Consider the following 23746-nt stretch of genomic DNA (forward strand, 5'->3'; position numbering starts at 1 on the left):
CTGAATTCAGAATAAGAGCTAAGTTCTTGGTCACGACTCAGTGCGCGCCGCAACCAGGGTAAGACTTTATGGTAAGTATATACTACTATGTTCCTCCTTCTACTTATGCAAAATCATGCCTTGGACAAGGACATAAGATATTTGGAGTGTCAATAAAATTGTGAGCTGACCCCTGTTTATGTAATATACCCCACTCTGCCTAATGCCATATGTTATACTTACTATGGCGGGATGCACCTACGATCTGTTGTTTTTAACATGGACAACTGAATGCAAGAGGTGAAATATTCATGCAGCAATTGTGTACACAGATTAAAGGGAATATATAGCTTCCATAGCAGTGTTACTCTACCAAAACATTGTCCAGCAAGCATAGCGATGAATTCCTAAAGCAACAATGCAAGCTAAAATTGATTTCAATGTCCTTGAGGGCCAATGTCCAAACTGATGCCATGAGAACCTCCAGTGAGAATCCAGCCTGCACTGTGTACATTAACTTTCTTTTTTTGGCTCCATATTATCATCATTGATGATGATGTTTTCTAGTTTTGAACACCTAACTTGTACATCTACCCTTTTTAAATTTGATTTATTGGCAAGTAACCATTGGAAAGTAACCCCTTCTACTGGATCATCATTATCATCATTATTATTACTATATTTGTAATTAATCATGAGATTTGTACTTAGGGAAGACTGCACACACAACCTACCTGCATATTCTGTTGCCTTCACTTTACTTCTAACATGCCAAAAGCAATTTATGCATGGTATTAGGGATATGTGCATATTTGTATGACTTACTGTGCGGGTAGGTTTATAGTTCATACCTCAGAAGAGTCACAGAGAATTGGTAGAGGCTTTTAGGTACATTGTAGAGTGTAGCCTATTTTTCTTTAGAAATAGAGTAAGGAATGTTCATTATTCATATACAGTTATGGGATCCATTATCCGAAATGCTCCGAATTAAAGAAATGCCATTTCCCATTTTACTGGAATAATTCAGTTTTTTTTAAATTGATTCCTTTTTTCTCTGTAATAATAAAACAGGTCCTTGTACTTTATCCCAATTAAAAGATAATTACTCCTTGCTGAAAGCAGAGCCAGCCTATTGTGTTTATTTAATAGTTACATAATTATCTAGTAGATTTAAGAGAAGATCCAAATTACGGGAAGATACGTTATCAGGAAAGCCGCAAGTCCCGAGCATTCAGATAACAGGTCCCAGACCTGTACAATGCAGTTCTAACACATGAAAAATGTTTTTATTAAAGAAGCAGATAACACAATTTGTTTGCTCCTTTAAAATAATATATTCAGAGAAAGCAGATCCTTGTACTTTCTCTGGTCTTGGGCAAGTGGAGGCACAAATGTCATAGAGAAGAAACTTGTTTTTTACTGTAAATAAAGGAGTGGGTAGAGCTGACTTTATTAACACTATAATTAAATAATTGACGAAGCTGTTTTGCTGGTGCAGTTAGCCTGCAGGACCAGCTTGGCAGTACCTAAATTAAGAAAAGGAAATTATTAAGGGAAATTATAGAGAGAAAGGAAGAATACAGATTATATCCAGAAACAACTGTAGTACCAAAAGATGAGGAACATACTTCCATTTTAAGACGTTTAAGATATGTATTTTTAAATTGGTGGTTCACCTTCAAACAACTAGTTGTTTTCAGGTAGATCACCAAAAATAACGACTTTTTCCTATGACTTTCTATTTCTGTGTCACTGTTTTTCTAATATTGAAGTGTAAAGTGTAATTTTTCATGTTCTAAAGCAGCTGTGGTAGGGGGGTCACCGACCCTGTGAACTGTTTTAAATTGATACATTTAGTTGATACATTATCTTTGTCCCTTCTGAGAAGAATCCCTGAGTTTCATTAAAGGCAGCTGTTAGAATTGATACAATAGTTGCTAATACTCCAGAGATACTGCTGAGAAATGTATCAACTAAATGTTGCAAAATCATAACAGTTTAGAGTCTGCACCTGAATTACTGAGCTGCCAGACTCAAGCACCACAGACAGGGATATTAAACATTTAAACTTAGATTTTGGAAAAACAGTAAAAAATAAATAATTTTCTGGGGAACAATCTAAAAACAACTGAATTGAAAAAAGTGTTTGGAAGGTGAACAACCCCTTTATTAAATAAGCATCTTCTGCATCGTAGTAAGACGTGCTATATTCACATTGATCTGTTTGCAAAGGAAAGTAGTTAAAATTTAAATTTAACTGAAGTTGCTAAGAAATCTAGGTTATTGTCAGTGAAATATGAGATATCTTAAGTGAGGCTTTTCATATGCTGATCAGAAAAAGCAAAATGTTTCTTAAAGGGGAACGCCAAACAAACATAACTTAAGCTTTTTGCAAAGTAAATATAATTTCAATCAACTTTGCAATATACATCAATTAAAAAATATGCAGCCTTTTCATGATTTTTTAATGGTTTGGTACAATTCCCTAAGCCTAGCCCCCTGCTCTCCTTCTGATCTGTCTGACTACTTTGCTGAGCTGGAGGACTACTGTTACTTTGTATCAACAGCCAACTGTCCTCAGCCGCATCCTCCAAACCCCACAATTCCCTGCACACGTGATTTTAATAAGGAACAGAACATCACAGTGCAATGCATTGTGGGTTATGTAGTTCCTGCATGCTGTTTATAAACTGTGGAGTTATACAATTTGTAACTGTTTAGTCCCTCCTTCCCTGCCAGGATTTCAAATGATGCAGAAAGAGAAGAACTTTTAAACAGCTGGATTTCAGCATAGAAAAAGAAGAAACAGGGAACTGTGATGGGTATATTAGGGGTTTCTATCTTATGTGGGCCTCTTTATCAGATTTTGGTTTGCAAGCCGGAGTTCCTCTTTAATACAAAAAAAATATGGGACTTTTGAAATATAAGAAATCAAGGAAATCCTCATTCACTCAAGTAAATAAATCAATATATAAGATGTTTTAGAGTATGGGTAGTTTACTCTTAACCCCTGCTCTAAATAGACGTTACTTTTATACTTGTGCAAGCTTAATTCATGCTTAGACACCATGGATATAATATTCTTGGAGTGTCAGTAAAATTGTGAGCTGGCCCATGTATTATATGTAATTATGTTGGTTTGAAGAAAAAAAACCATACCGTAACATACTGCACACCTTGGGCTACAACTTTGACTTTTGGTGAGATGCTGGGAAACGTCCTTGTGGAGGACCATAGACTAGACCTCAGTAATGTATATAGCGAAGATGTATAACCATTGTTACATTATAGAAATCTTTTGTATATCTCACAAGACTTTTATCAATGGTTCCCCTCTATTTCTGGTGACTTGGCGTAAATATCCTATCTCAAAACTAATCCTGAAACAAACAGAAATCTCTGAAAAGCAATGTCTGCAATCGAAACAGAATGCAAACAAGCTGTGATAGTCAATGCAGTGTTACTTTAGAGAGGCAATATTAAGAGGACATGTTTTTTTTTGTCTATTCTTGTTTTTGCCTGTGTCTTATGCATTAAACAGGGAAGACGGAAACTGAAATGCTTTAATTTTCAAATTTCTGGTTCTTTGGAGGAATTGTGTCATGCAGTAGCATGCAACTTTTTGTTAAAGTTAAGCTTCTCATGAAGGTAGAAGCATAAAGACGATCACACTGTGATCACACACTTTGTGTACTACAGGATATAGATTTGGGATAGGCCTAATTTCAACTCAAGTCCTATTTATTTTTCTCATATTGAAGGTGTATATATCTGTATATGGTCCCTTTATGTCTAGTTTTGCTGAACTGCAGCCAGGTTGGTTACAAAAGGGGCAGTTAAAGTAATATATGTGTTTAGTGTAAGAATAAGCAAGTTATATAGATGGTTACAGTGGTGACAGCAGTGATGAAGATCACAAAAGAGTAACACAGAGCTTACAGCAAGGATATGTAACTGTGGGGGCTGACATTCACCAAACTAGCAGAATGACGTCAGCCCTGACTCAAGTGATAAACTTTGCAGCTACGCACGGAGCCAGCCAGAATGGCACAGAACTAATTATGTCCCTCGAGTTTAATTAATGAATAGAAATGTCTCACATTTCCAGTAATTACTGACGCTGAATAATTGCGCACAATTTTTTCGGATATTATTTTGTTAATGGCTAAAAATATGAGCCATTAAAAATAGCATCTTGTCTGTGTATGTCTATAAATATTCAGTGGCGGGCACCATGGAGAAAATCAATCCCTTTTCTGGTTTAATGCATTAACATCCAATTGTGTGTCTGTTTGTTTTCATTAGGCTTTGGATGGCTTTCTGATAGCGCTTAACACTGATGGGATTATAATTTATGTGTCAGACAGTGTTTCATCCCTTCTCGGTCATTTACCGGTAAGTTACATCTCTCCCTTGCTTATTTTGCAGCTCTCTGTAAAATTGTGACATGCTGTATAAATGCTCATGGCTTGTGTTCAACCATTTGTGATAATTGGGCAATCATTTGTAACACCAGTGAAAAAGTGCACACACTTTCACAAGCATATCTTGCAACATATACCATTGGTCCCTCTTTCTTGTCCCTCTTTCTTGTCCTCCCTTGGTGACTGTGAATGTGGTTTAAAGTAGAATTAAAGCCAACACACAAGGCATGCTCGTCTCAAAGGTCTGTTTAAAGTGCTCCACATGCATAAAAGTGTGGGTCTCATCTCTGGCATTGAAAATAAAACAATGTCAGTTCTGGTTTCATTTTCATCAGCTTGATCATGTGCAGCAGTGCCAGCCATATGTTGGATTTCTCATTTCATTTCTGCTTTGGACTTCATTTGCTAGAGTCAGAATCAAGCAATTTAGGTTCCTGTTAGGTGAGCAGCACTGGTACTTCATCACTGAGATAAACAGGATGAAATTATAGTATGTTAAAAGTATAGACACTAATAGAATGAAATATCCCATTATACACGGATAGAACAGACCTTGTTGCATGCACCATATTCCTCAATCTCTTGTCACATTAATGGTGCACCCCATTTACCATAGATTATATGCAATATAGACATGATTGTTACAGTCCTATAGTGAAGTAAACCTTTCCGCTCTTTAAAAACAAATGTTTTTTTGGTTGCTGTTGTTACAAGACCTGGTCACACGTTGCTCCTTTATTACTTTACCTTGAATGATCTGCTGTCTCCCATAGACAAACAAAAGTATCATGCATGTATTATTATGAGGGGAGTTTCGGACCAACAGACATATAGAATAATATGGCTACCATTCATATTCATAAACAAAAATAGGCAGAGTAAAAGAATATGAAAATATGCTACTGTTTACAAGAAACAATTGAAAGAATATAAATACTTCTGTAAGAATCATTTTTGATTTTAGCTAAAAGTGAAAAGTCTTAGGGGCACATTTACTTAAGAGGGAATTTTATATTCATCTAATTTCACCAAAGTTCACCTCACGTCGCCAGGTGTATTTTCACAACACATCTCCATATTTACTGAAAATCAGAAGTTCACTTTTTCAAGAGAAATCTGGTGAATTTTCTCCTGGCGTACACGCTCTGTGAAAATATGGCAGTATATTTCCCCATACAGTAGTAGTTGGGAAAATTCTCTAGAGAAGTTTCTCTAGAGAATTTTCACCATGCAGAAAATTAGCATGGAAAGAGCGACGATAATTGGAATTTAAGAGTGACTGCTCTATCTTTATTATGGGAGTTCACCAGCCTGAACCTGGCAAAGTAGACCTTGGCAAAAAGGATAACAAATAGAAACTTTTGCATTTTGATGAATTACCAGATTTTCGTTTCTTCGCCAGAGCGAAAATTCGACTGGCAAAACATAGAGCGAAAGTTCTTTAGCGCTGAGGTTTTTCGCTAGGGAATTGACTAGCTCTCCTTTTCAAAAAATAGGCGATGTCACTGCAAATTGTCTTTTTAACAAAAGTTCATCAAAAAAACACAATTCGCCCCTAAAATATGTAAATGTGCCACTTAGTCTGAATGTGGCTTAGGCAGAACTTCTAGCTGAGCTCCAATTGATTATTAGGAATTGCCAGAGCAGCCCATTGCTCCTCCAGAACATGACAAAGCATTCTTTTGTACCAGTCAGATATGGTGGACCAAAATATATTAAATTTTCTGCCGGAGCGGGAACAGGCGGAGGTGCTGAAACTTTTGGCATCACACATTCTCATGACAGAGCCGATCATTCCTGAATATTTCAACAGTAAGTATTTGCTTGACAGTTTGTCAGACAAAAGTTGATTTTCTTTTGTATATTGTAGTTGTATATTCTTTTGATGAGAAGGAATATACACAGGGGAAAATAATGTGGAAATAAAGAATATAGATAAAGTGCCAAGTGGTAAATACCACTGGTCTGTATTGCCTATGTATTCTAAAGAAAAAGTGCTTTTAAAATGCACAGTCAGTAAAAATCCAAAGGAAAATAGTTCCAGTGTTCATTAACATTCTGTATAACAAAAACTAAGGGGTTAAGGGTTTTAGGGGAGGTTCCTCGGGGACATATCCAGATAACTTTCTCTTCCACTTATTAGCAAGTTTGCATGTGCCTCTAGGATTGTCTCATTACATATTACATTTGTAATCCAGTTCCAAGTAAAAGCTCTTTTTACCTTTATAGATGAGAAACAAGTGGAATTTTGCTGTCATTTAGCAAGAGGAAGCCTGAATCCCAATGAGCCCCGGATGTATGAGTTTGTCAAATTCGTTGTAGATTTTAAATTCTGTAATAATGGTAAGTAGTCTTTATATTATTTTATTTGCCTTATCTGCAGTCAGTGTTGGACTGGGCCTCCTAGGGCCCACCAGAGAACCTGACATACAGGGCCCACTCTCACTAAATGAAAGATTAATTAACAGACTGTAACATAGTGTCTTTTGCTCCCTTGGGATATTGGTAACAGGAGATATTAGGAGTAACACACTCCAAGATCCCCTTGCCACAGTCTTCCAGCAGAGGCATCAGCCTTATGCTCCAGGTACACAAGGCCCTACATAGCCTGGTCCCTATCTCTCTGGGTCCCTAACAGGGTAAGTAATGCAGGGACACTGGTCTCTCACTTTCTCCTTGTTTGAGCCTCAGCTGCTCATCTCTCTACCCTACCCACCTACAGTGAGCTCCAACCAAATCTTCCCTACCGTTATCTCATCTGCTCACTCCTACCAATTACCTTTCTCTTCCACTTATTAGCATCAGGTTGCCTAACATCATGCACTATTCCTTTCCTTATTGGCCAAAGACGAAGTTGCTCACTATAGTTTATAGCCTCTCCTAGGGCATTCCCCTCCCCAGCATCACCACCTGATGGCTGAACTGAAAATAATAGTAATTATAATAAAGACATTTTCCTACTCCTTATACGTTTGGGAAATCTTTTAGCAGGCCTGGCTGAAAGCTTCTGTAGAAATCTCTATTTTCTTAATTTATGCCATTAGTCTTTACTGTTTTTTCAATAAAATGTTAATGGGTGCTGCTATTATTTACAGGACAAGAAAACAAATTCACTAGGGGGTTGCTGCCAATGTGAGACACTTTTTAGTGAATTTAATCATTCATTCTTTCCCTGTGCTGGTCTTTTTTATGAAAAATATTTGTATTGGCATGGGGATAAAAGTAGAGCTGCTAGTGTTAGTCTATAGGCACAGACTTAATGGTAAAGGAAAGGTTAAAACTAAGTAAGCCTTAACAGAAAGGTCTACCTAAATATACCAGTAAACCCTCAAAGTAATTCTTCTCTGAGTCCTCTATCAAAAGAAACACAGCATTTCTTTCCTTCTATTGTGTACACATGGGCTTCTTTATCAGACTTCCTGCCTTCATCTTAAACCCTTTGCCCAGGGCACGAGCATACTCAGTTCGCTCCTCTTTCCCCCCTCCCTTAACTGCTGTAATCTGAGCCCAGAGGTATAAGTGAGCAGGGGGAGACTCAGGCAGGAAATGATGTCACACAAAGCTAATACTGCAGCTCCTATCCTAAACAAACAGAGAGCTTCTAGAGCTTTTTACTCAGGTATGGTAAAACATTCAGAATAAACATAACATTCTAGCTTGCACTAATGCAGCTAATCTATTGGCAATAAAATGCCTCTGTAGCTTTCCTTCTCCTTTAAGCACGTATTCACTCATGTGCATTAAAGTAGGAATATGAAAAAATATGAAAACGTTTACTCCACTACACTTCCGAGACAACACATCACTCACATGAATATTGCATATTCAATTGTAGTTTGGGGTTTTGAAATTTTAATACTAAAAATACTAAAATACTAAAAAAATCTGGTCATATTGGATAGATCCAAATGAGATGTGTAGCAAATTCTGATCCTTTTCTTGACAGATGATGTAGTTTTTATTTCTAAACTACACTGTTTTCACTGCAAATAATACACTCTACCATGTACAACAAGTTTTTTTTTTAGTTGTTATATTGGTGTGCAGTCATCTTTTGCCTGGTCATGTGCTTTTAGAAAGAGTGATGGAACTGCTTTCAGTCAGGTTATTGTTTATCTTACTCAATGTAACTAAAGGTGTCTCAGTGGGACCTGGATTTTTACTATTGAGTGCTGTTCTTAAATCTAGCATGGAGCTGTCATCTGGTCTATTATCTGCCCATTGTTCTGCTAATGGGCTGCTGGGGGGGGGGAAGAGAGGGGTTGATATCACTCCAACTTGCAGTACAGCAGTAAAGAGTAACTGAAGTTTATCAGAGGACAAGTCACATGACTGGGGCACCTGGGAAACTGACAATATATCTAGCCCCATGCAGCACTATTATCTGATGCATTTTTTTTTTTTAAAAAAAACATGTTTTCCTATGACAGTATCCCTTTAAGCAACTTAACTTAACTGAACACGCCAGGCCCTGTTCTTCTGAAGTTTTTTTTCTCGCGGGATGGGTCGGGTGGTCCATGGTAGTTATTCACTACTGTGTGTTTTTTAGTTAGTGATTTCTATAAAGTCATATTTGAAGTGGTAGTCCATCCTATAATTTCACTCATTCTAAACACTGATACTCAACTGCATTTTACACTGGACTGAAAGTCTGTGCAAATTGTAACATATCATTAAGGGTTAAACCGTGCTAGGCACTGTAATCCTTATTTAATATTTCAAAACAGTGTAATAGCATGAAGCCAACAGAATAGTTTTGATACGCAGAATAACAGCAAGGTGACTGGGATAGTGCTGTTAAGCAGGATTCTCATTATTGTATTGTCCTTCAGCTATAATTAGGTTTTTCGGTCAGTAGCATTCTCCAGAACAGAGATCATTTATTGTTGAGTGGCTGCGCAACAGTGAGAGTCCCTTTAATGTTTGAGAGAAGTACATATGTGTCAGGCTCAGCATATGAAATCTAATCTTGAGATCTGCTAATGTGGGTGTCTGTCACATTGCATCGCAGTGCCTACATCCTCCTATAATGGGTTTGAGTCAGCTGTGGCAAGGGCATTCCGGTCAGGCAATGAGGAACAGATATGCCTGGTGGCCACTGTACGGTTGGTGACACCGCAATTTCTAAAGGTGAGTTCTGTATCATTGTAGGATTAACACCACTACCAGAAATTCCACAGGGTTCTGAATTATTATTATACCTTATTTATATAGCACCTCTCTATAGTGTGGAAAAAATAGCTTACAGCGCTACTGACACATAACATAGGCTTTATTTCTGCAGACATTTAATACATGTTCTGCATTCTGTTTTAAACCAGCAGTATACTGCCTCTATGCCTGTTGCAAGCCATTAGCTACAGTATGTGTATTCTTTACTGGTACTGTATTTATTATTCTCATTGGCTTGGTTTATGCAGGAGCTTTGCAATATAGAAGAACCTTGCGAAGAATTTACATCACGACACAGCCTGGAGTGGAAATTCCTCTTCCTGGACCACAGGTAACATGGGCTATTCCATATTATCTTATAAAAGGCAGCAACTTTCCATAGCAGAATGACTGACCTATAATTTAATGTGTGTTTTGCCAGCTAATCAGTAGCATCATGTTCTATCCATATACACAAAAACAAAAATGTTTATCTTTCACAAAAAACTCACATGGCGTACCATCAATATATATCCCTTGTATTAAAAGGATGTGTTTTGTGCCAAGGGCTTCCAAAGGGTACTATCTTTCTATTAAACTCAATGTATTTTGCCTGTATATTAAGGTTTTCCAACCAAACAGCAAGGGTAAGTAGAGCTCTGTAACACAATGAATTATCAATATACGGTAGTCCTTTGCTCAAGTAGCCCTTCTCCATAAGAAAAAATATTTGATATAATGTATTTAATATTGTTTTTGCAAACCTGTAGCAGAAATGGGACTGTGCATTTTACAGGTTTCATCAGTGTGCAATGTATGTAATAGAAGAATGTAGAATATTATGTTGACTTCCAATATTACAGTAATTATATAAAGTAGGACTGTCCAACAGAGTAGTCATATATTGATGTTGTATTGCACCTCTCAGCGGCCCCTGCTTTCTGCTGTACTGTATATATTAGTTGTGTCCTTTTGTAGTTGCCTTTATATTGATTTATTTCATATATAATGGCACTTATGGCAATACATATTACCAAAATAAGAAAATGTATTCTAATGTGGCCTTTTGCATAAATTAATTATACCAAATATTGTGATCTGCTCATTAGGTGCACAGCGCCTTGTTATCCTTTTTGAAATGGAAAAAAAGCTTTTACATCTTTGTAATATTAAATACATTTTTGGGGTGTAGATCACCTGTAAATCTTGATAATCTGTGCGCATCTTACTGATCATTCCTGTTTTGCATAAGGAAGGAGATACAAACTGCACAGAAAGCACATAGAAATGAAAGAAACATAGTGTATAAAAAGGGATAATGTCATGGGAAAACATGTTTTTTTTTCAAAATGTATCTGCTCCAGCAGAATTCTGCACTGAAATCCATTTCTCAAAAGAGCAAACAGATTTTGAAATCTGACATGGGGCTAGACATATTTTCAGTTTCCCAGCTGCCCCAGTCATGTGACCCTGATAAACTTCAGTCACTCTCCCCCCAGCAGCCTAACAACAGAACAAAGGGAAGGTAACCAAATAGCAGCTCCTTAACACAAGATTACAGCTCCCTGGTAGATCTAATAACAGCACTCAATAGAAAAATCCGTGTCCCACTGCAACATATTCAGTTACATTGAGTAGGAGAAATAACAGCCTGCCAGAAAGCAATTCCATCCAGGCAAAATGACCTGAGATGGCTGCCCACACACCAATATTGCAAATAAAAAAAAATACACTTGCTGGCTCAGGAATGAAAATTTATATTGTAGAGTGAATTATTTGCAGTGTAGACAGTGGAATTTAGAAATAAAAAATACATCATAAAAATCATGACAGAATCCCTTTAAGGTGCCACACTGCAGGTATAATCGTAACCATTCCTTGGAAAGTGCACAGTGCAAATCAATATTTCCCCCACCATTCACACAGTAGGGAGCATATTTATCAAAGGTCGAAGTTCGAAGTTAAAAAAACGTTGAATTCACAAAGACCAACCGAATGGTGGTCAAATTTTTTTGGGGGTCGAAGTAGCGCTACTTCGATCTACTTTGATTCGAAGTTTTTTTACTTCAACCTTCGATCTCTCAAACTCCCCCAATTGCCTCCATACAGGTTCTAGGAGGTCCCCCTTAGGCTAAAACAGCACTTTGGCAGCTTTTAGGTGGCGAACTTTTAATGAGACAGTACTTCAAAAGATGGACTATTCCCTAGTCGAAGTACACAAAAAATAGCTCGAAATTCGACGTTTTTCAATTGGAAACTTCACCTCGACCTTTGATAAATCTGCCCCTAAGTATGCCTACTCACCAGATCAATAAGAGGTAATAGTCCAGACTAAAACTATGGACTTTCTCATAGCTGCTGTTTGTATTTTCGAACCCAATCAAATGGGTGGAAAAGAAGGGAGCTACAATCAATTATTCTTATCCACTAATGGACCATGCATAGTGCCGATTGAACTTCAACTTGCTAGAAAGAAGGAGTCAGTTATTAAAGAATTGCCCCACCTTCTTACACAATGCCATGTCCTGGCAGTGGAGAGATTTTGGGAACTGGCTAGAGAGGTGTGGCTGGTTGGAAAATCCTGAGTTAAATATTGTAATGGTGGAATAATGTTGTTGTGAATTCATTCATTATTATTAACTATATTAGAGGCCTAATAGATACAATGTGTGAGTTTTAGGGAGGGTTGAATTACATCCCCTTTTAGACATCTCCTTTCGTGGTAGTAGCAGAAAACTCTCTTTCTATAAAACTGATGCTTCTATATTTTATATTTTTATATTTTATATTTACATTATGTATGTATGTCATGTAAACAAATTGTTTGTAGTTTGTAATTTGTTTTTAGACCACCCCCATACCCATTAATTGAAACTGAAGGTTTTACAGGCATGGGATCTAATATGCCAACATCTTTTATCTAGGTTGCTAAAACAAAAACCATTGTCAATTGTGACAACTTTTGACTAGTTTGATTTTGACTGATTTAGTACATTTAATTTATTATTTTTACTATTTATATGAGCTGTCACTGACAGCAAGATCAGTGGGCCCATAACATTTGGGAACAGGACATTGCCTATGAACATATATTGCAGCTACTTACCAGTCCCACTGGGCCCCCTATAGCTCCTGGGCCCCTCAGCAGTTACAAGGGGTGTTTCCTCTATAGTTTACACCCCTGCTTTTCAGTGCAATGATTGGTGGGTTTGTATCATAGTAGTTATGATTGAAAAATACATCCAACAAGGTCAACCTTTTGCGCTAGCAAAATTTACATATCTGCTGGTTGGGGCATAGATAAAAATTCTGGTATTACGTTCTTGTGCTTGTGCGGGACCACATATAGTTTCTTGGTGAACCTTGTAAAAATGGAAAGTGATAATTTCTATATATATACTGTATTATTCATAAACTCTGATTTGCTGTTTGTTGACTTCTGGGCTCTTTATTATTACTCCTGCCACTACTGTTAGTAGTATCAAATAGTAAGATTGAGTTTTTTGTTTTATTGTGGGATCCCTGTAGGCCCACAGCAGGGGATGTGAGGAAATGCCATATAATAATAATGGGGAATATAACGCTGATTTACTTCAAAACTACCAACTAAACTGAAGACTTAACTGTGAATGCCCTGTTTCACCACAAAGCTGTGCCATGTGCCTGTGTAGGGAGTGCATATCATCTTTTAGCCCTCATGAGAATCTGGAAAAGAATGGGATTTATTTTTGCAATTAATTCATATGTCAGGTTGTTTCAGGAGAAAAAAAATATTAGTATTCTCATATTTCCACACTTACAGCATCCAACATTTCAACCTGAAGCCCTACAGATTATAACTGAATTGATAAGTAAGAAATAATGCTATGTGAAATTGATTTCTTTGACCTCATCTCAAGTCATTGACTTTCTGAGTGGGACTGAGTTATGAGTCATAATAAACATTGGCAGAGGAGTGGAAATGGGGCTTTTGTCTGTTTTTTTTTAATGAACTGCTGCCTCTCAAACTCGGCTGTTTTTTATTCCTGCAGCTGCGGATAAATCCTATTAATTAATACACTTGAATGGTTTTTGCATAGTTCACCTGACGGATGCTGCAGAGTTTTTCAGGCCTCCAGTGATTACTGGAAACTGTTTAAGATAAATACTGTAGCTAAATACCAATGACAATTCTAACCTATAAATCTGTCATTGTTCCCTTTAGGGTTATAGAGTAAAGATGCAAGAATCTTGCTTAGCACTCCAGCATTTGTGCCTTGTTCGTTTAGAAAGTGAGCCCTAACATCCCTTCTTAGGCAGTATGTTGCTCCATAAACAAAACTGTGTTCAGAGTTTGTGCTGTCCCCATAATCAGTAGGCTGTGCAGGAATTTCCATTCAATGTACATAATTCTATGAGGTTTTAAGCATAGTTTTTCCCTGTTGTGTATGTTTGGCTGAAAACATGTTAATATTGTAACCAAGTTGATAACAGCTAAAAATGTATAATTGCACAGCCAAGACACGATATGCCATAACTATCTAGCTTTAATGGTTTCACACTGCCATTGCCACTCAGGTTGTCTGGGAATAATTTACTTTATCAGTCCACCCTTATACTTAAAGGGGAAGTAAAGTCTAAAATAGAATAAGGCTAGAAATGCTGTATTTTGTATACTAAACATAAACATGAACTTACTGCACCATAAGCCTAATCAAACAAATGATTTATGCTTTCAAAGTTGGCCACAGGGGGTGACCATCTTGTAACTTTGTTAAACATCTTTGCAAGACCAAAAGTCAAATAATATCTGCCAGAAGCCGATATAGCAAGACTGATTAATAATCAGAATATGCAGACTGCACTGTGTCCTGAGTTGTCATGTAATCTAATGTGGATTTTATACATTTTGTATTGTTCAATACAAACTTTCTCCAACTCTGCAGAACCAGTGGATGCAGCAAAATAATCCTCTAAATAGAATTCCAGTTTATCTGTTTAAATCTGGCCCCATGATCTGTGTCCATGCATCTGAAGTTGGAAACAGTAAGGGCAGAGACACATGCTGCAATTTCGGGAGATTAGTCGTCCAGCGACAAATCGTTTCTTGTTCGGGCGACCAATCTCCCTGAACTGCCTTCCCGCTGGCTAGAATGTAAATCGGCGGAGGGATGGCACTCGGAACGCTTCATTTTCTGAATTGGCTTGATGTTGCCTCACAAGGAGACTTTGGGCGATTTCGGAAAGCTGAAGCAATCCAAGTGGCATCCCGCCTGCGATTTACATTCTAGCCAGCGGGAAGGCAGTTTGGGGAGATTAGTTGCCCAAAATAGCAGCGTGTGTCTCTGCCCTAAAGGGGTTGTAAAGCCAAAATAAAATCCAATACAAATCTCTACACAGTCGCCAACTGCTCTACAGGGAAACAAACCTGCAGGGGCTCCCCCTGCTGTTCATAAGTATGATTGTTAGGGACCGTCTGACAATTCCTATACACAGCAGTAAATGAAGGGAGAATTTCACTGCATACAGTCAGGTTTCTTATAAAAATGATACACATTTTTTAATTAAAGTATGTCGGAGTTTCTTTTTCATTAAAGAAATTAAAAATTGGATTTAATTTTTTTGCCTTTGCATGCCCTTTAAGTGTTATTATACCCTTGCAGGGAGCTACAGTGAAAAAGATATGCTTTTCATAGCATGGCCAATACCTTAGTATCTATCTAGGTTTTCTTGTAGCTTGCACAGAGAGATTCCATAAAACTTTGCCAGTACATATACTAAGCACAATTACACAGCAAGGAGTATGTTCTTCCCATGCCCACATGGTCTTCCTCTGGGTGCTCCACTTTCCTCTTACACTACAAAAACATAGGCATGCCAGTTGACTCCTAATAAAATTGGCCCAACTGTGCGTCAATGTGATTGTCAGCCCATTAGTGCAGGAGCTGATGTGAATGATGTATGAAATGCTGAAGAACATGTTATAAATAAAGAATAGTAATAATACTAGTAAATCTAAATTTACCATAACTCTTTAACTGTGCAACAAGCTTAACAGGACACACCAGTTTTCATTTGCGGTAACTAGCTTTTCTGTGCTACACATTCCACTGTGTTGATGTATAAAGTCCTATAAAGCTTGCCTTATCATCAGAAATAAAAATAGAGACTTTACTTAAGCTCTGAAAGCCATAAAAACTGTTACAGTGACATTTCCCACCATACTGCAGCTCAGAGGCTACTGTAGCCTGGTGTTTATTTTACCTGTGAGTGCTAAGAAAATATGATATTATACACATACCAATGACAGCACAAGACAAGCAATATCATCTATAAACTCACTTTAGAGACAATTTTATGAAACAGTGGCCTTCAGTGGTCCATTTTGCATTGTAAAGCTATATAGACATTACTTTTATATACTGAGCAATACATTTTTAACTAACCACCTCTTGTTTTGTTTAGCAAGAAAAGTCACAAAAATACTCCTGCAAAGGCCATACTTCCTCAGTATACTTAAGCTTAAGATACTCACTCCTAATCCAGCCCTGGGTCTGTCCAAGGGAATGGCATAGAACTGAGAATGGAGATCACACAGCCATCCACATGAAGACATTTGTGCATTAAACAATCATTTTACTAAATAATTTAATTTAGAAAAGAAAATGACTTTTTCATTGGCTTGTCCATGAGCAATTGGCAGAGCTTTTACTATTACAGCATGGGTGTTCTTGCAAGCATATGCCAATATTAATATGGAAAGGAAAATGTCATTCTTAGGTTTCATGGCAGACAGGCAATGGAAGTGGAACAACAATTGCAGATAATTAGAAACACCTTATTGTAGATTTTCATTAGAACAGCCCATAAAGCAGAATTTGTCCTAATATTAAATAATTGCATGGGGGGAGATAGATATTCAGCTTCATAATGGGTGATGCGTTTTTAAATTATTATGTTTTACTTGTAAATCAAATCACGATTACATAGAAGTCAAGTATTTAAGTTTGATCGAATGCCATTCATGTCTCTCTACAGAACTCTCTACAGAACTTTAGAGTAAAACAGTTTTCCCTTCAATTAAACAGGACATTTGTAGCCAATAAATAGTTTATTTGTAGGCACTGAATTAAGCAATACAAACTTAAAGAGTAAAAATAATAATTTTCATTTTATGCTATTACTGTTCCTTTAATCCCAGGTAGATGTGCAGGTTGAATTTCCCCTGAATGATATACTGGAGCCCCAATTACTTGATAACGTTGCTGCATGTCTAAGTCTGAAACAACAAACCATTGTTTTCTAGCATATCCTTTCTTCAGTAACCCTCAGAAGATTTGTACTTCAAAAATCAGGGAGAATAATCAGCACAATCAGGAAAGGACATTTTAAGCAATGCAAATGTCTCCCCAATGACTGAATGCTTAATAGTCAAACAGGACTGATATACCATCAATTATACAACTTCTAAATCTCTCCTCACATAGGGACACAGCAAAACAATATTCAGAGGTAGAGACTACAATGGAGATTTCAATGAATCTAGAACTTGTGCAAGATCAAACTTCTCTCACATATTGAAATGTAGAATTGCCTTCTACACTTTTAATGTGCAAGATTTGTCTCAGAGAAAACCTTGATCCAAAGCGACGCGTCTGCATCCGACAGTCTTGTCGCGTCGCATCAACGCTGCAATTTCATCCAACAATGCATTCATTTACCTTATTTCCATCACTTCCGATTTGATGCCTGCATTTTTGTGCAGCGCGTCGGATCACTCCAAACTGTCTTTGTAGTCCTACCCTTAAGCTGCCAATCTGAACCCTCCAGTTTATGGACCTTCCGGAAAAAAAGTGTCTCCTATGGCGAACAGAGCACGCATTCACAGATATGCTTAATCTGGCACTGCACATGTGTAGCAGATACTACAACTAATAATCAGCAAGATTTTTTGCAGGCTTGTTTGCAAATAAACGCCCACAGACTCCATTGTATTGTGCATTGAAAAAGTAGCCACAGAAAAAAAAGCCCCCCCCGCAAAAAAGAAAGTCCATTGCCTTCAATGTGTTTTGCTATTTTTGCAGTTTCACATATTTACCAATGACGCAAAAAGGGGCAGATTTACACAATGTTAACTACATCTTCTAGCAACTCTTGGTTGTTGAAATTATGGTAGTAGTTGCAGTTCTTCTGCTAGTTCAAAGGTTGAAACTGCAGCCATGAACTTTAAATCAGAATTATTTTCTCTAAAAGCCTATTGATGGCTCCTCCTGATTTTCCCTCTGTTCCATTCCACAAATGGTTGCTTTTATGTAAACGCCGTGGTCCATCGTTAGCTGCTGTGATTGTTACCTTTTCTCTCTTATTTTTCCAGGGCTCCACCTATAATTGGCTACTTACCTTTCGAAGTGCTTGGGACATCAGGGTATGATTATTACCATGCAGAAGACCTGGAGCTCTTAGCAAAGTGCCATGAACAATGTAAATTCATTTTTTCTCATTACTTGCCTGCAAATGACAATGTTTAGTATTCAAAATGTACCCTTATTATAAAGACTTAACACTTTTAGAAGAGATTTGGACTGTGCTTTCGAAAGAGCAACGTGTATTAAGCTAACACAAGTACAAAATAACACTAAGCAGAAAAACACCACCATCCATAATCCAGGGTCATGTTGACATAATAAACTGGCTAAATGGTTGATTATGGATAATAGAGAATTTAACTGAACACAATTACCATGAGAAAGGGCCTTATTAAACAAAACAATTCTGTAATGCATTTAAGGGGGAAATAACTGCTGCTGCAATGGAATCCCACTGAGGCCTTCAGATATTATAAAATTTAGTCTGTGTGCTCTTTGCTTCAAGTTGAGGCATAGCTTCAGCTTCCCTGTTTGCCCTGTTTAGCTCAAGAAATAACACAGGAAAAATCTAAATAATTAAAACTGAAGGCAAAGAAGTATGTTTAGGCAAGCCCTATTCAATGAGCTGATGTTGAACAAGGGTGTACACTGCCCATATAAAACTGGAAACGATATTTTTGTGAATTCAATAATTATTTTAGCAGTGTATGCACCATGTTTGGGCAATTGTAAATCCCTTTAAAGTCAATGGAGGGGCAATTCCCAGCATTTTGCACCTACCAGCTGGAAATCTTGCAGGCAGACGGCTAAATGCTTGAAATTGCCTTTCCATAGACTTTGATTGTCGCAATTGGGCCCTGCCTGTGCACTTTTACGTAAGAAGATTGTGGCTTGGAAACATGGCACTGAGAGTTTCCACTCATGCCATTTGCAAGTGGTAAGGACAAGGCTCAGAGGCAAGATAGAAAAGGTGATTTTTATCGAATTTCCATGTGATTATAGTCCCTCTTGAGACACAGGGTAAACTAATAAAGCCTGCTTTAATTTGCAACACAATGAATAAACTGCCCTGGTAAATTAATCACATTGGTCTTTGTCTAGTCTCATGTGGTATGTGATAGTGGCTGTAATATTTTATGGGATTATTCATTTCATTTGTATTGTATATTCAGGAGACAGTGTTGGATTAATGCACCAATATCTTGTATTCAGGAAGCACCCTCACAATTATACCTTAGCTGGAAGACAAACCATAGCTAAAATGGGGTATATATAACCCTTTCAGATTACAATTCAGACACAATTCTGTAGTGGAAATGGACTACTTAAAATACTTAAAACTATTCTCTGTCAACGCAGTTCATTACACAATGGGAAACATGCCGCTTGTTTGATTTCTTTTTTTTTAAAGTTCTGGTTGCCATAAGTGAAAGTTTTCACTGTCTGTACGTATATCGTAGTTATTAAAAATATATGTGAAGCAGATGCAAGCTGTATTGGGGTGAGCTCTAATTGCTCATAGCCTATCAGTATGAATACTGCTTTGCACATGCAGGGACTTTCTAAGCACCATATATTAGAAGTTTTACATCAGAGGCTCCAATGTTCTATATAACCAGACAAAATGAATGATAAGTCACTCTTTCATACATGAATCATTTATATAATAACATTCAGAGTGGTGTGCAGCAATACTTTCTGAGAATTACTTCCTTGGGAAACGGATACTGATTGTTTTATATTACTTTATTTGAAACCAGTGATACAGTGCGGGAAGGGCAAGTCCTGTTATTATAGGTTTCTAACCAAGGGCCAACAGTGGATCTGGCTCCAGACTCACTACTTCATCACGTACCACCAGTGGAATTCCAAGCCTGAGTTTATTGTTTGTACACACACTGTCGTCAGGTAATATGTCTTGCCTTTTATTGAAATATGTCCACCTTGCAAATAACATGCCAGCCCCCCAACATGTATATATATAGTATTATATAGCTGCCTGGTAGTGGTGGCAATTTTTTTTTGTTTATTTTAAACACATGAAAGAACATAATAAAAAGTTTAGTTAATGGTTATAGAGATGCTAAGTTCTAACATTGGGATCCTAAGCATATTAGTTAATTGTAGTCCAACAATATCTGGGGAACCAAGGTTAAGAAACGGGCCATGGAGAAATGTTATTCTTCACCTGTCTATCTGCAGTCAGCAGCTCCATCTAGAGGCATGTAAGAAAATTTGCAAGTAACTTCTCTTTGTATTCTTGGTTTCCGAGTCTTTGTTCTTGCAAACATAGTGTTATTAAAAACAAAAACATTCAACCTCCAAACAGGCATGATGTCTGGTTGAAAGGTAATATCAGCAAGCCAAAACTGCCCAGTTCATATGATACATCTTTATATGATACATAACTGCCAGATGACCAACTGGAGAATATTTGAGAATTCTCATTCTTCTGTAATCAGAACTGCCTGCTGTGGAGAGCTCAGGAATGAATTCAATAATTATAGAATCATTTTTCAGTTTTAAATACTACACTGGAGAGATGCAGGATCACAAAATATTACTTAATTGCTCACTTTACATTTATACTGCTGTATCCTTCAGGCCAATACATTCCCTCAACAAAATTGGAAAAAAAAACAATATTATCTCAATTTCATAACAACACCCTATTTGTGAAAGCAGCTTTGGCCTGTGCTTCAAGCAGGGACAATACAGCACTCCCAACATGACACAAACACACACAAGTCTTATATGGTCACTGCAATGTACTATAATAATTTTAAAGGTGAATTCTTTTTGCTTGTTTGAATTTCCCAGTAACTTCCTGATTTGTGTTTCCCCAGCTATGCTGAAGTTCGAGCAGAGAAAAGGAGAGACCTTGGGTTGGAGGAATCAGCTCTTGAGTTATCAGAAACTTCAATGAAGGTACATAGCATAAATTATTAGGCACACCTGCCTTTTTTAGCACGTGCATACCCCATATATTTTAACATTAGGATCTAGGTATGTTGTTGCTTGTAGTACAACAATATCTTGGGACCCAAGGTTAAGAAACAGGGACATGGAGAGATTTTAGTCTTTACTTAAGTCTATTTACTTAACTTTACTTAACTATCATTGTCTATTGCAAACTCAGTGTCACTTACCAAAATGCTTGCTTAGTGATAGCATGAAACTGCTTTATCACAAAAGATGGAAGCACTCATAAAGTATGCCTAGCCTAGCAAACAAACACAATTATGTAAATATTCCCATCAGCCCCATATCCCAATAGGGGACTGAAGCATGGTGCACCAACGACTTCAGTTATACAAATTCAAATTATAATTTCCAAAATATCTGAAAACCTATTAAAAAAACCTGCATATCATATATATATATATATATATATATATATATATATATATATATATATATATATATATATTTATTATGCCATTTCAGTTCTGAAATTTAGTGCAAATGAAATCACTCAAACATGGGTAGCTTCTAACCTCAAGCTTTACTTACAGTAATATTCCTCATATAGCCAAAAAAAAAAACACATCTTTTCTTGTGTGTTAAAACTGGAGCAGCCTAATGAGAAATGCTGCTATAATACCTATATTGAGTTCAAGCTTAATAAGGCACCCTACTGCACATTAAAACCATTAGAAAAACAAGTATAATTAGGCACCCTACTGTACATGAACAGTATTAGATAGCAAATGCAATAGGCACCATGCTGCACAATAAAATCACCAGCAGAGTTGGACTGGCCTGCAGAAGTACCAGAGGATCTCCTGATGAACCCCATCCAAGGACAGTTCCCATCAGCTACAGCTTATTTTGTGATAGATCTAAAAATCAGGCTTCCTGGTGGGCCTAGAAGATCCAGTCCAATACTGATCACTAGAAAGCTAATATAATAAGGTACTGTGCTGCACGCTACAATTTCTATAGTGCCAGTGTTATTAAAGTTATAATGACTCTAAGCACAGAAAAAGCACTTGAATAGTTTGTGCTGCTAGCATCAAACCATGTGACTGCACACCATGGGAGCTATCAGTTGAGCAAATAGAAAATGTGTGCAGAATCTTTGAACAAGCCCAGCTTAAAATTACCCTTGTAAAGGGTATCCCTGTTTGCCAGTATCCCTTGTGAGATACAGTAACACTGTAGATATAAGGAATATGTTGGTGCTATTGCTGTTTGTCATAGATATAGAAGAAAGATGTGAGCACTTATATCACATCCATCTGTAGTGAAATGTAGAAAAACAGGACTATGACCACAGAGTCATATGTTGCATCACATTCTGGTGTCTCTGCTACCCCAAGATCTTGACTTAAAACAATACCAGCTGAGCTAAGACAGATACAAGTCTGTGTGTGTGTACCCCGGTGCTAGCGTATTTTTAAACCTTGCTTTTTAAACCTTGTTCAATGTGTTAGTAATTCCAGAGATCCTTCAGTATACTGCAGTATACTATACTGCGTCACACATAGTAACATAGTCAGTTAGGTTGAAAAAAGACACACGCCCATCAAGTACAACCTTTGAACTCTATTTTAACCTTCCTAACTGCTAGTTGATCCAGAGGAAGGCAAAAAAAAATGGCTCCAAAATGGCAATCGGACTAGTCCCTGGATTAACTTCTACTATGAGCTATCTTCCATAACTCTGTATTCCCTCACTTTCTAAAAAGCCATCCAACCCTTTCTTAAAGCTATCTTATGTATCAGCCAGTACAACTGATTCAGGGAGAGAATTCCACATCTTCACAGCTCTCACTGTAAAAAACCCCTTCCAAATATTTAGGCGGAACCTCTTTTCTTCTAATGGGTGAACTGGAACGACCTACTGGTAAATAAAGCATTAGAGAGATTATTATATGATCCTTATATTTTTATACCTAGTTTTCATATCGCCCCTTAAGCGCCTCTTCTCCAGCGTGAAAAACCCCAATTTGGCCAGTCTTTCCTCATAGCTAATATTTTCCATACCTTTTACCAGCTTAGTTGCCCTTCTCTGTACCCTCTCTAATACAATAATGTCCTGTTTGAGTGATGGAGACCAAAACTATACGGCATAGTCCAGATGGGGCCTTACCAGTGCTCTATAAAGTGGAAGAATGACCCCCTCCTCCCTTGAATCTATGCCCCTTTTAATACAGTTGAAGACCTTGACCTAATTGCTGCAAAGATGCTGGAATTGTGGGTAGAAACACTGCATTGTAAAAAAAACATGGCAACTTGTAAACTGCAAAAATGACCCCTACCATGCACTTGTGTACAGTATACGTATGTACCGCTATTTAACTGAATTGTGTATTATTGTGATGTTCTACCCAATCACAGCCAGTGATCATCAACGCCCTTCAACAATTCACTGCTAATAATAATTTATTTACTGTTTTTCAGCCCCAAAATACTTACTTAGCGATCAAACACACAAATCAAGAAGCCAGCAGAGAAATGATGTCTGTCTCATCCCACAGCTCTCGAATATCCTCCCGCACAGCACTATCCGACTCCGCCTGTAAGTATGAGAAACATATGGGCACTGCTTATGATATTATACTAGAAAAATCAAAATGGTGCCAGTGACCATCATCTGACAGAGAAAGGCCAGCCATGTTTATCCAGCTTGTGTGTATAACAGCTTTCTGTACTATTATGTTCCTTGCTATTCTAGCCACATCGTCCATGCGAATTACAGAAGCCAGTACATCATCCCGGCGCTCTCTGTCTGTGAACCAGCAAGAGAATCCCCAGAACAGAATGGCTCCCAATTCAAACCAGGTAATTCAATGTACTGTTCTCTTTGCATTGCAATAGTCTGTGTCTTTTGGAAATTATTGCT

General features: G+C 37.5%; 1 protein-coding gene across 1 annotated transcript in view; it reads left to right on the forward strand.

Moving 5' to 3' along the window:
• pasd1.S (PAS domain containing 1 S homeolog) overlaps nucleotides 1–23746 on the forward strand; it is a 66107-nt gene that overhangs the window by 32737 nt on the left and 9624 nt on the right. The window contains exons 5-14 of the mRNA XM_041574986.1: nucleotides 4285–4374; nucleotides 6095–6215; nucleotides 6633–6746; nucleotides 9415–9533; nucleotides 9824–9906; nucleotides 17908–18014; nucleotides 19660–19807; nucleotides 20746–20827; nucleotides 23305–23422; nucleotides 23579–23685. Of these exons, the coding sequence (XP_041430920.1) occupies nucleotides 4285–4374; nucleotides 6095–6215; nucleotides 6633–6746; nucleotides 9415–9533; nucleotides 9824–9906; nucleotides 17908–18014; nucleotides 19660–19807; nucleotides 20746–20827; nucleotides 23305–23422; nucleotides 23579–23685 (1089 nt within the window). The remainder of the gene's footprint in view (nucleotides 1–4284; nucleotides 4375–6094; nucleotides 6216–6632; nucleotides 6747–9414; nucleotides 9534–9823; nucleotides 9907–17907; nucleotides 18015–19659; nucleotides 19808–20745; nucleotides 20828–23304; nucleotides 23423–23578; nucleotides 23686–23746) is intronic.

This window comes from Xenopus laevis, chromosome 8S (genome assembly GCF_017654675.1).
Source record: "Xenopus laevis strain J_2021 chromosome 8S, Xenopus_laevis_v10.1, whole genome shotgun sequence".
Lineage (NCBI taxonomy): Eukaryota > Metazoa > Chordata > Amphibia > Anura > Pipidae > Xenopus > Xenopus laevis.